Raw genomic sequence first — 13,908 nt, forward strand, 5'->3', positions numbered from 1 at the left:
TCAATACTGCAAAAGCACAAGTATGACAGCATGTAGATTGACAGAAACAATGAAATGTACTAGTCAGTAGCATTCGTGTGCAGTTGCTTAAAGCAGGGTTGCCCAATCCTGGTCCTCGAGAGCTACTGTCCTGCTGGTTTCACAACTCTCCCTTTCCCAGCTGATACTGAATACCTAGACCAGGTTTGTTCAGTAAAGCAGCAACTGACTAACCCATCTGATCAAGGTAATCAGCCGATAGTTAGAAAACCAGAAAGACAGTAGCTGTCGAACGTGAGGATTGGACAACGCTGGCATTAAGTCTTGCTCATTTTGGCCTTTTTGATTATTCTGCTTCTGCATGCTCTTTGTTGAGCCAACCATCTTTTTAGATGGCGCTGAGAACAGAAAAAGTATTTACCCATGGTTTAGGATTCAGGGCAACAGCTTACTTACCAACTGCTTGGATGGTAGTGGAATCAACAGTGAGATTGAAGGTGTTGTTGAGATTGGACACAGCATTTGCTAATGTTTTTGCCACATCACTAGCCTGTGGGGTTTCTCCAAGTGCAGCATGGTCATTGAACTCAACCACCACTTCTACTTCAGTAAGAGTCTTTGTTGTTGTTGTTGTTGTGACATATTGTCTGCAAAAAACAGCAGAACATTTCAAGGACATCATAATGACAGTCATTAATGATGTGTGCAATTGCTCCATGAAATGGGGTTCTTTGGAATACAACACTCATGATACTGGAGAACAGCACCTACAATAAAGCGAAAAATAAGTTAAAACCTTACCTGAATTCTACGACATAGACACGGACAAAAAGATAATAATATCTGGCACTGTAGACGATGGCCCACTGAGGGAGGAAAGCAGATAGAAAAGTGCAAACATATTACAAATGTTTCATTATCTAAATACAATAATCAAGATTGTCACGTTGAATTCATCCACTTGGGCATTTATGAAGCCACGTAACCATTTTGACATGGTACTCACAATTTGTACAACTTCTGTTTCAAGAGTCTTGAACTCAACACTGCTGCTGTCATTGAGTTGTGGTTCATATGGTGTATTCAAGACAGCTGAGACAAGAACAAATGTTGTGGTTCCTGAAGCAGTCGAAGTAGCTGCTGTAGTCTCTGTTGTTGGAGCTGGTGTAGCACTGATGGGTGTTTGTTGAGTGGCTTCCGTAGTAGTCAGGTTGGGGACCACAGCTGTTGGATTTGTTTCATTCAATACTGCAAAAGCACAAGTATGACAGCATGTAGATTGACAGAAACAATGAAATGTACTAGTCAGTAGCATTCGTGTGCAGTTGCTTAAAGCAGGGTTGCCCAATCCTGGTCCTCGAGAGCTACTGTCCTGCTGGTTTCACAACTCTCCCTTTCCCAGCTGATACTGAATACCTAGACCAGGTTTGTTCAGTAAAGCAGCAACTAACTAACCCATCTGATCAAGGTAATCAGCAAAGAGAGTTAGAAAAACAGAAAGTCAGTAGCTGTCGAACACGAGAATTGGACAACGCTGGCATGAAGTCTTTCTCATTTTGGCCTTTTTGACTATTCTGCTTCTGCATGCTCTTTCTTGAGCCATCCATCTTTTTCGATGGCGCTGAGAACAGAAAAAGTATTTACCCATGGTTTAGGATTTAGGGCAACAGCTTACTTACCAACTGCTTGGATGGTAGTGGAATCAACAGTGAGATTGAAGGTGTTGTTGAGATTGGACACAGCATTTCCTAATGTTTTTGCCACATCACTAGCCTGTGGGGTTTCTCCAGGTGCAGCATGGTCATTGAACTCAACCACCACTTCTACTTCAGTAAGAGTCTTTGTTGTTGTTGTTGTTGTTGTGACATATTGTCTGCAAAAAACAGCAGAACATTTCAAGGACATCATATTGACAGTCATTAATGATGTGTGCAATTGCTCCATGAAATGGGGTTCTTTGGAATACAACACTCATGATACTGGAGAACAGCACCTACAATAAAGCGAAAAGCAAGTTAAAATCTTACCTGAATTCTACGACATAGGCACGGACAAAAAGATAATAATATCTGGCACTGTAGACGATGTCCCACTGAGGGAGGAAAGCAGATAGAAAAGTGCAAACGTATTACAAATGTTTCATTATCTAAATACAATAGTCAAGAATGTCACGTTGAATTCATCCACTTGGGCATTTATGAAGCCACGTAACCATTTTGACATGGTACTCACAATTTGTACAACTTCTGTTTCAAGAGTCTTGAACTCAACACTGCTGCTGTCATTGAGTTGTGGTTCATATGGTGTATTCAAGACAGCTGAGACAAGAACAAATGTTGTGGTTCCTGAAGCAGTCGAAGTAGCTGCTGTAGTCTCTGTTGTTGGAGCTGGTGTAGCACTGATGGGTGTTTGTTGAGTGGCTTCCGTAGTAGTCAGGTTGGGGACCACAGCTGTTGGATTTGTTTCATTCAATACTGCAAAAGCACAAGTATGACAGCATGTAGATTGACAGAAACAATGAAATGTACTAGTCAGTAGCATTCGTGTGCAGTTGCTTAAAGCAGGGTTGCCCAATCCTGGTCCTCGAGAGCTACTGTTCTGCTGGTTTCACAACTCCCCCTTTCCCAGCTGATACTGAATACCTAGACCAGGTTTGTTCAGTAAAGCAGCAACTAACTAACCCATCTGATCAAGGTAATCAGCAAAGAGAGTTAGAAAACCAGAAAGTCAGTAGCTGTCGAACACGAGAATTGGACAACGCTGGCATGAAGTCTTTCTCATTTTGGCCTTTTTGATTATTCTGCTTCTGCATGCTCTTTCTTGAGCCATCCATCTTTTTCGATGGCGCTGAGAACAGAAAAAGTATTTACCCATGGTTTAGGATTTAGGGCAACAGCTTACTTACCAACTGCTTGGATGGTAGTGGAATCAACAGTGAGATTGAAGGTGTTGTTGAGATTGGACACAGCATTTGCTAATGTTTTTGCCACATCACTAGCCTGTGGGGTTTCTCCAGGTGCAGCATGGTCATTGAACTCAACCACCACCTCTACTTCAGTAAGAGTCTCTGTTGTTGTTGTTGTTGTGACATATTGTCTGCAAAAAACAGCAGAACATTTCAAGGACATCATATTGACAGTCATTAATGATGTGTGCAATTGCTCCATGAAATGGGGTTCTTTGGAATACAACACTCATGATACTGGAGAACAGCACCTACAATAAAGCAAGTTAAAATCTTACCTGAATTCTACGACATAGGCACGGACAAAAAGATAATAATATCTGGCACTGTAGACGATGTCCCACTGAGGGAGGAAAGCAGATAGAAAAGTGCAAACATATTACAAATGTTTCATTATCTAAATACAATAGTCAAGAATGTCACGTTGAATTCATCCACTTGGGCATTTATGAAGCCACGTAACCATTTTGACATGGTACTCACAATTTGTACAACTTCTGTTTCAAGAGTCTTGAACTCAACACTGCCGCTGTCATTGAGTTGTGGTTCATATGGTGTATTCAAGACAGCTGAGACAAGAACAAATGTTGTGGTTCCTGAAGCGGTCGAAGTAGCCACTGTAGTCTCTGTTGTTGGAGCTGGTGTAGCACTGATGGGTGTTTGTTGAGTGGCTTCCGTAGTAGTCAGGTTGGGGACCACAGCTGTTGGATTTGTTTCATTCAATACTGCAAAAGCACAAGTATGACAGCATGTAGATTGACAGAAACATTGAAATGTACTAGTCAGTACCATTCGTGTGCAGTTGCTTAAAGGAGGGTTGCCCAATCCTGGTCCTCGAGAGCTACTGTCCTGCTGGTTTCACAACTCTCCCTTTCCCAGCTGATACTGAATACCTAGACCAGGTTTGTTCAGTAAAGCAGCAACTAACTAACCCATCTGATCAAGGTAATCAGCAAAGAGAGTTAGAAAACCAGAAAGTCAGTAGCTGTCAAACACGAGAATTGGACAACGCTGGCATGAAGTCTTTCTCATTTTGGCCTTTTTGATTATTCTGCTTCTGCATGCTCTTTCTTGAGCCATCCATCTTTTTCGATGGCGCTGAGAACAGAAAAAGTATTTACCCATGGTTTAGGATTTAGGGCAACAGCTTACTTACCAACTACTTGGATGGTAGTGGAATCAACAGTGAGATTGAAGGTGTTGTTGAGATTGGACACAGCATTTGCTAATGTTTTTGCCACATCACTAGCCTGTGGGGTTTCTCCAGGTGTAGCATGGTCATTGAACTCAACCACCACCTCTACTTCAGTAAGAGTCTCTGTTGTTGTTGTTGTAACATATTGTCTGCAAAAAACAGCAGAACATTTCAAGGACATCATATTGACAGTCATTAATGATGTGTGCAATTGCTCCATGAAATGGGGTTCTTTGGAATACAACACTCATGATACTGGAGAACAGCACCTACAATAAAGCGAAAAATAAGTTAAAACCTTACCTGAATTCTACGACATAGACACGGACAAAAAGATAATAATATCTGGCACTGTAGACGATGGCCCACTGAGGGAGGAAAGCAGATAGAAAAGTGCAAACATATTACAAATGTTTCATTATCTAAATACAATAATCAAGATTGTCACGTTGAATTCATCCACTTGGGCATTTATGAAGCCACGTAACCATTTTGACATGGTACTCACAATTTGTACAACTTCTGTTTCAAGAGTCTTGAACTCAACACTGCTGCTGTCATTGAGTTGTGGTTCATATGGTGTATTCAAGACAGCTGAGACAAGAACAAATGTTGTGGTTCCTGAAGCGGTCGAAGTAGCTGCTGTAGTCTCTGTTGTTGGAGCAGGTATAGCACTGATGGTTGATTGTTGAGTGGCTTCCGTAGTTGTCAGGTTGGGGACCACAGCTGTTGGACTTGTTTCATTCAATACTGCAAAAGCACAAGTATGACACCATGTAGATTGAGAAAAAGAATAAAATAATAATAGTCAGTAGCATTCATGTACAGTTGCTTAGATTCTTGCTCATTCTTGGCATTTTGGTTTTTATGGATTGCCTTTGTTTACCAATTAACATGTTACCTGGAAAGGAATCAATATTAAGCAGTTACAGCAGGTATTTCACAGTCCACCGTTGATAGTGATATGCTAATAAACCATTGTTGTTGAGTTCTCCAGCTTTTTATTATTATGAGAGCATTACACAAAAAGATCAACTTCTGGTATGAAAAGTACAGAAATACACTCACGATGTTTTCCTGTGTTTTTAGTCTCTGCTGGGTTTAACATTAAAGGCAACTGTTCACTTACCCACTGCTTGGATGGTATTGGAATCAACAGTGAGGTTGAAGGTGTTGTTGGGATTGGACACAGCATTTCCTAATGTTTTAGCCACATCACTAGCCTGTGGGGTTTCTCCAGGTGCAGCATGGTCATTGAACTCAAGCACAACATATACTTCAGCAAGAGCTGTTTGCGATTTGATATATGGGCTGCACAAAACAGTACATATTTTCAATGACATCATATTTACAGTAATGAATTCATGATTATTACTTCAGTATTATTTGATTTCTATATATTACATTTTTTTGTCTGCACCCAATATTTTTCCTACAGGTGCAATTTGGACTTTTACAACCTTGGGAGAGAAGCCAAATTATCAGTTAAAATAAAAACATGCAAACATTACCTAAATTGTGTGACATTAGCAAGGATGAAAATGTCACCATATTGTGATTTGTAGATGAAATCCCACTAAGACACAAGAGCAGATTCAATCACATTAATCTTGTGTTTTCTCAAAATGTGATTTAAAACACATTATAAATTTTATACATGATATAAATTTTCTTCAGAGACTTAGAGTACTTACAATGTCTACAACTTGTATTTCAAGGGTCTTAAATTGTTTGCTTGTGGTGTCATTGAGTTCTTGTACAAAAGGTTCATCCAAAACTGCTATGACAAGAACAAATGTGGATTTTCCTGTTGTAGTTGATGCTCCAGTATCTGTTGTCAGTGCTGCAGTTGTTGTTGACACACCAGTTGTACTTGAATCTCCTGTTGTTGGCCCATCTGTTGTTGAATTGCCTGATATTGTGCTTTGGGTAAGACCTATAGCAACAAGCTCATTGGCCACTTTTTGTTAAACAAAAAAATGAAAAGCAAAAGTTATTATTGCAATATTGCTTTTTCACAGGACTGCAGGTTAAAATATTTTTTTGAGAAACTTACCAAAAACCATCAGCACAATTGAGAAGACAGATCCAGGAGCCATTCTGTTTTAATAAACATATAAGATTTCATAATACAGTTAGTTTTTCACATGTACAATATGTAAAATTCAAACATCCATTTGTAGTCAATACTTGCTTGTATGTAATTAATGATTTAGATTTTGAACAATATCGTGATATATTGTCACAATATATATTGTATTATTTGTGCTTTCACCTTTCATTCAAACTGAAGCTTGTGAGGTCACTTTTTGTTCAAGAAAGGAAGGAGCTGGGGCTGCCCCAGGACCTGGACCCCTAAACTCGAACAGACCAGAGAGAAAATGAAACACCAAGTGTATTCAAGTATCACACTTATGTAAAATGTGACACAAAATCTGCTTTTGGACCTTGAGAGCTCTTCATACCAAACATTCTTTGAATGAGGCAGATCTGAAGCTGTTTTATAAGAAGCAATGTCCTAATTTACTTTATTATGGCATACTAGATATCATTCCCAGTTACAAGTGATGGGCTGACTCCTCTACCTACTACCCTGTTTTAATGATTTAATAATAATAATGTTAAAACATGTATGCTCATATTTAAATATCTCAATTAATTAACTACTTAATTCAATACAATGAATTGGAAAATGTTCATCAGATAACAAAAAAAACATACTGCGGTCTTCCACTGCATATGAGTGTGAGTTCAGATTTAGTTTTATATCACATTAGTATTTTTTCTGCTAGAGTTTGTGTACTGCTTATGGCTAAAAGTAGGATGATGGTAGGATGGAAGTCAGGTGTCTTACACTTTTTGGAAAAGACATGTCAACAAAGTAATGGAAATACAGTACATTACAGCATTATAGTCATACAGACATAGATGACAATGGGTATTTAGGTTTAATTCCAGAAATAAGGTCTGTTGCTCTAGTGCATTATTGTGATTTTCTTATTCTAATCATATGTAACCTAAACTAAGAGAGGAGAAAAAATAACATTACATGTAACAGGTAGATTAAGATTTTTAAAAAATGTATCTAGATAATACATAAATGGTTGTGGAAATCACAGTACAGCACATAGCTAATTAATATAAACAAAACACACTCACCCTAGAAAATATGTATTAAAAAGTTCTTCAGGTCTGTAGTGCTTAAGAACATCCTTTTGTGCTCCAGCTCACTGCACATCTAATGCAGTGTCAGTGTGCATATTCTGAATATATTTAGCTGCAGGTAAAATCACGTGACCTGATAATCAATGAGTCAGTCAGAAAAGACACCGCCCAGTCAAATGCAGATCCAATGACTTTATTGGGTGCATTCCAAGACATACTTGACTGCTGTTCTAAAACACTAAATAAAACTATTCAGATCTCATTGGTTCAGAGACACATAATTGTGCATCTGTACTTGGATAAAAAAAAAACAATTGAACAATTAAATTGCATTCAAAAATTACCCTCCAAAATTTGCATAAATATCAAGCACAAAGGTTTGTGGGGGTTTTTTAGCCAAAGCAGAACAACTACAAAAACAATGAGACAGAACAGTGACTGGTACTGATATATTAGTTAAAAATATCAGCATATACATTTCCAACTGTGGAACTTACTTACATTGGTAGTTAGATTTTTGTAAAACAAATTTTATACATTTATTATATGTACATATACAGAGCTGGCCATTGTCATCAGGCACACCTATAGATTTGAGTCATTTCTCTCTATTTTGATTTGCCCTTTGACAGCTGACAGTAGTTGGGCACAAGCCAGGGAACAATGTCAAGCATAGAATGCAGAGCTTTCTCACCCTGTGGGCGTCATCAAGTAAAATTCCTTTCTGTTAGGCATTGTGACTATAATGACACTAACAAAGAACTCTAGAAAATATTGTGACGTAACAGAAATATACTGACATATTTAACATAATTCTAAAAAGCTCTACCTTATAGACAACAACAATACCAATAACAGCATGTTAGCATTTTCCACTTAGTTCCACTGCATTACTTTTTTGTGACTGCACGCAAACAACACTAATGCTAAATAAGAAATTGGGTTCTTATGTAATTGTTGTTAGGTCCCAGGTCCTGTTGTTTGTACTTTATCATACTGTAGCTTTTATAATGTAGCAATTGTTTCAGTATTTCGCAGAAAGACTAGATAAGTGGTGCTGTAGATGTATACAAACTTATCTAGAACTACTTTTATGAATACCACACCAGCTTTGACAAGTTACATTCACCCAGTTTGTGAGCTATCTCACCAGAGGTGTGAAGACACTGGATCTGATGTATGCTAATGTTAAGGATGCCTACACTTTCACTGGCCACCCCCTCTGGGAAAGTCAGATCACCATTTGATTCATCTGCTGCCACAATACACACCTCAGGTTCAAAGGCAGCCTGTCACAATCTGGGGTTTTGTTTGCATGTATTTCCTGTTTTATTTTGTAATTTCCAGTTTTACATTACACCAGGCTTTATGTTCACTTTACCTTCGCTCATTAGTCCCAGCTGGTGTCAATCAGTAATCTAGTCCCTCTGTATTTAACCGCCAGTATTTGCACTAGTCCTCTGCCAGATCGTGTCTTACCTCGTTCTAGCGTTACCTTGTTTTGCTTACCTGTTTACCGAGACCGTTGTTTAGATATTCCTTGCCCGTACCATAGCCTTACCTGCTTACTCTGTTTGCCTGACCACCTGCCTTTGAGACCTCGCCATTGCCTGCACCTCCTTTACCGCTGCCATTCTGCCTTTGTGTTCTGACCTCTGCCTGTGCCAGGATTACGAGCTTGTATTAAACCCTTCTTACTTACCTGTTTGCCTCATGAGCTGTGCATGTGGGTCCACCATCTCCGTAACCACCACCGTGACACAGCCTGCCACCATTAAAACTGTTAAACTGGACAGATTAGGACCGTGTTTCTCTGCAGAGTAGCTTTGAACACTGACTGGGAGGCTCTCCGTGAACATCAGGGGGAGAACAATGATGGACTGACAGACTGCATCACAGATTATATAAATTTCTGTGTGGACACTCATGTACCTGAACTTTTGGCTGCTTTCTTAACAAACAAACCATAGGTCAATCATGACATCAAAGCAGTCCTTAATGAAAAGAAGAAAGCATTCTGGTCATGACAGGGAGGCAGTTAAGAGTTTCCAGAGTCAGAACTCAGTAAAAATCAGGGAGGGCGAGGACGCATACAGGAGGAAACTGGAACACAGACTTCATAAAAACAACCAACAACACCATGGAAGTGTGGAGGGGCATGAGCACCATCACTGTCTACAAGTCCAGCAGCCACATATATGAGGGGTCTGTGGACAGAGCCAATGAACTTCTTTTACAGATTCCAGGTTGGGCCTCTAAACCCCCCCGCTGCTCACGATAAGCCCCCCTCACATCACCCACTGGACCCATCCACCTCCTCCTCACACACAATCACAGCTGATCAGGTGAGAAAGGAGCTGATCAAGCGGCATCCAACAAAGGACTGTGCTCCCAAGCTATGTGGTGTCCTCAAACACATATTCAACCTCAGCCTGCAGCTGGAGAGGGTTCCTCTTGAGGGGAAAAGGCATGCATTGTGCCAGTGAATAAGATGTCACGTCCCAGAGTCCTCAGGAGTGGTGGACAGCTTTGTGGACTGGTGTAGACAGAACAAACCCCAACTGAACATACTAAGGAGCTGGTTATAGACTTTAGGAAATCTGTAAGTCCTGTCACCCCTCTCACTATTGAAAAGGTAGAGGTGGTGACAGAGTACAAAATACCTGGTAGTGTACTTGGACAATAAACTGGACTGGAAAAAGAACTCATCATCTTCTTACCATCTTACCATCTGTGTGTACCTCCGACTGTGACAGCGATCAAAGTGTGCAAAATAATTTACCTCTGGGATGAATAAAGTTTTTTGAAATGCTCAAACTCTAGATTGAGAACTGGAGACTGTACACTAAAGGCATTTAAAAATTGTGGACTGTCACCGTACGAGTAGGAGTGTCCAGAGAGAGCTGTCAGAGAGAGCTGTCAGTAAAGATCAGGGAGGGGAAGGAGGCATACAGGAGAAAACTGGAACACAGACTTTAGAACAACAACTAACAACACAACAACAAGAACAACACCAGTGAAGTGTGGAGAAACATAAGAACAATCTATGCAGATGGATATATCTGTATAAAATGCTAAAGGTGAAGTGAGGTTGAGTTTTCAGCAACATCTGTCACCACTGTTGTTTGAAAAACATTTGTAGTTGTTGGAGGCTGGAAGGCATAATTTCTGCAGTTAAAGCTGTTGGGTTCATAGGTAAGTTTGTTACCATTGTTGGTACATTTTTTTCAGAATAAAAAAAATTATAACCCATACATAACTCTTGTATATTCTACCAGTACCGGGCGGCACGGTGGTGCAGTGGGTAGCACTGTCGCCTCACAGCGAGAAGGACGGCCCGGGTGCCTTTCTGTGTGGAGTTTGCATGTTCTCCCCCTGTTCTGTCCGTGTTTTCTGGCTTCCTCCCACGGTCCAAAAACGTGCATTAGGTTCATTCATCACATAGACTCCTGGCAATCAGTCCAACTCACCACACCTGGGCTTTCCCTCTGCCTCCCTTTAACAACTCCTGCAGCCCAGCACTCTCTGCTGTGTCATTGTAACCTCTTCTCTCCATTCTGTTGATGTCAGGTCTGTCACGTCATTGTCACGTTATCCCTCTGTCAGGTCAGCTGCGGAATTGAACCTTTCGTACCGATTGCCACCACCATTGATCGGCAGTATAGACATGAACTACTGTATCTAAGTTAAGTTGACACGTTAGTCACGCGTTGCTAGGCATATAAGAGGTGCAAGGGCCCCTGTCTATGTTTTGCTGTAGCTCTCTGTTTGATGCATACCATGTTGCTAGCTCTCTTTGTGTAAACTATGCTGCTAGCTCTCTAGGTTTGCCATGCTGCTAGTTCTGTTTGATGCATACCATTTTGCTACAGTAGCTCCCTTTGTTTAAACCATGCTGCTAGCTCTGTTTGTTCAGGCCCAGGTTGCCAAGCCTTAGCCACGTTATGTTTTGCTTCCTGGTGTATTGTGTCTAGTTTTTTTAGGACTGTTTTGTGTTTATATGAAATAAACTGTGTTTTCATGGTTTCCCGGCCCATACTGTGCTCTGACTCTGTCCAAACAGACTTTCACAGCCTCGATCCGCCATTTTGCATGATGGATCGTGACAATAGGTGTGTGTGTGAATGTTTGTCTGTCTGTGTGTGTTGCCCTGCGATGGACTGGCGACCTGTTCAGGGTGTATCATGCCTCTCACCCATAGAAAGCCGGGACAGGCTCCAGCACCCCCGTGACCCCGCATGGTACTAAGCGGTACAACATGGATGGATGTACCAGTACCCATTTAAAAAATTTTTTTGCTCTGGTAAACCACTGAAACCTGCCTGCACAGCCTCAAAAATATGTTTTTTCATGTATGGCTGTATGTTTGTTTATTAACACTGTTATATGCGTTTTATAAACTGGACTGAACAATAAACTGGACTGGACTCATAACACGGATGCACTGTACAGGAAGGGTCAGAGCAGACTCTACCTGCTGAGGAGACTGCGGTCTTTTGGAGTGAGGGGGCCACTCCTGAAGACCTTCTATGACTCTGTGGTGGCATCAGCCATCCTGTACGGTGTGGTCTGCTGGGGCAGCAGCATCACAGTGAGGGACAGGAAGAGACTGGACAGGATCATCAGAAAGTCCAGCTCTGTCCTGGGCTGCACTCTGGACACGGTGCAGGAGGTGGGTGAGAGAAGGGTCCTGGCTAAACTGACATCCATCCTGGACCAGGTCTCTCACCCACTGGAGGACTCACTGTCTGCTCTGGAGAGCAGCTTCAGTAGCAGACTGATCCACCCTCGCTGTGTGAAGGAGAGATATCGTAGATCCTTCCTACCTGCTGCTGTCAGACTGTACAATCAGAACTGTTGACCACATCCCACCACAGTCACTCACCCACTGCATCAGTGGCTATATAGCAACCCTCTCTGCACAATATTTGTGTAAATCTGTGAACAATCATGTATATTGTTACCGGTACAAATCTTATACCCATTACTGTGCAATAACCCTGCAATGACCTCATGCTCACTCGAACTGTACTGTACTGCTTTGTACTGTGCCAACACAAACACACAAACACAAACTGTTCTGTACCTGTATTCTTGCTCATCTGTACTGCTGTTGTGAGAGGTAATTTCCCCACTGCGGGACTATTAAAGGTTTTCTTATTCTTATTCTTATTCTTACTAATAAGTAAGATTGCGGAATGGCCCTTAATGTTTTATTTTCTGTTGTAAAAACTCAGGCCATTTTTGTTTTAATATTGTGTTTATTATTATTTGATTATTACATTATTACTACTTTTGATTTTAGCTCAACGGTATATATTTTGAGTATACAGTAGGCCTTTATACAAATAAGTACTGTTTCTGTTTCAATACTTAAGTAGCAAGGAAGTAAATACATTAAATCATGAAATTTGTGATTTAATTGAGTTTATCATTATAGGTGCTGTATCTTCTGTCTCTGTAGTTGTGGTGCGGTTACAACTTGAATTGGAATTGTTGTCTTAACTGTTTTAGCAATTGTGGATTGTGGTGGTTTTGTTACAAAAATCTATGTTCTGTCTTATTTTAAAATAACATCTCTGGGAACTCCTTCAAGACTGTTGGAAGACCATTTCAGGTGACTACCTCTTGAAGCTCATCAAGAGAATGAGTGTGCAAAGCTGTAATCAAAGCAAAAGGTGGCTACTTTGAAGAACCTAGAATATGACATATTTTCAAATGTTTCACATTTTTTTGTATTTAATTTAATTAACACTGATATTACTTGATTTTGAGTTGTTAATACAGGTATGTCTACTTATTACAGATTCAATAGATAAAGATAATGTTGCATTGGATGCTGCTATTAATTGGGTAGACATTTTCACAAATGTTTCTTCAGTTGCAAGAGAACTTCTTAAGATATCACTTGGTATTGTAGTATTTGCAGAATTAGCGTGGTCTGGATTTGTTGATTTTGTGGTTACAGTACATCTGTAATTTGTGTTGATCCTTGTATTTTTTTAATTTATTTTTTGTGTTTCGGTGGACAGTTTAGTATGAGTAGCTGTAGTATCTGGCCCACTCTGTGTTGGTGTTAAGCTGTGAATTGTCAGTAAGCCACCCATTGTTGGATTTGTTGTTGTCTCTATTTCTATCGAAGATGGTGGTTTTCCAAATTTGTATGAACAAGCTGTTGGAATATTGTTCATCCCTGTCATCATTCCATTTGGAATAACTGATTAACTCTTTCCTATTCCTAATTCCTAATTCATAATACAGATGATGATGGGTTCACGGCTGTATTAACAGGGACGATGTTACATCTGATCCAGATATATTCCTTACAGGAGAAGTAAAATTCAGTGACTCAAAGTTGACCAGAGCTGGTGAACTAAGTGATGTGATCATATCCAACGCATTACTAGGTTTGTTTTAATGTAAGATTAAATTTGGCTCCTACCTATGTTGTGTTTTGCAATATACTGTACTGTATTTGTGAAGACACTTGTTAATGGTCTCTCTCTGATAAAAATGGAATGCTGGCTTCTGTATTTTGCTCTGATATTGTATCTGGAGCCTTAGTTGTATTCAAGAATTCAGTTAAAATATGTTTGTACTGTAG

The 13,908-nt window shown here is 40.1% G+C and overlaps 2 protein-coding genes across 2 annotated transcripts; both read right to left on the reverse strand.

The window, feature by feature from the left end:
- Positions 1-747: 747 nt before the first annotated feature.
- On the reverse strand, positions 748-2,011 carry LOC129603780 (mucin-5AC-like). The gene is made up of 2 exons (XM_055506771.1): positions 1,659-2,011; positions 748-1,227 (listed from the first exon to the last, which is right to left on the reverse strand). The coding sequence occupies exons 1-2, from the start codon at positions 1,921-1,923 to the stop codon at positions 896-898; spliced, it is 597 nt and encodes a 198-aa protein (XP_055362746.1). The 5' UTR covers positions 1,924-2,011; the 3' UTR covers positions 748-895.
- A 110-nt stretch (positions 2,012-2,121) lies between these two features.
- On the reverse strand, positions 2,122-3,236 carry LOC129603064 (mucin-5AC-like). The gene is made up of 2 exons (XM_055502699.1): positions 2,885-3,236; positions 2,122-2,453 (listed from the first exon to the last, which is right to left on the reverse strand). Exons 1-2 carry the CDS (start codon positions 3,144-3,146, stop codon positions 2,122-2,124), a joined length of 594 nt encoding a protein of 197 aa, XP_055358674.1. The 5' UTR covers positions 3,147-3,236.
- Between the last annotated feature and the right edge of the window lie 10,672 nt (positions 3,237-13,908).

Source organism: Betta splendens, chromosome 2, assembly GCF_900634795.4.
Source record: "Betta splendens chromosome 2, fBetSpl5.4, whole genome shotgun sequence".
In the NCBI taxonomy this organism is placed as follows: domain Eukaryota; kingdom Metazoa; phylum Chordata; class Actinopteri; order Anabantiformes; family Osphronemidae; genus Betta; species Betta splendens.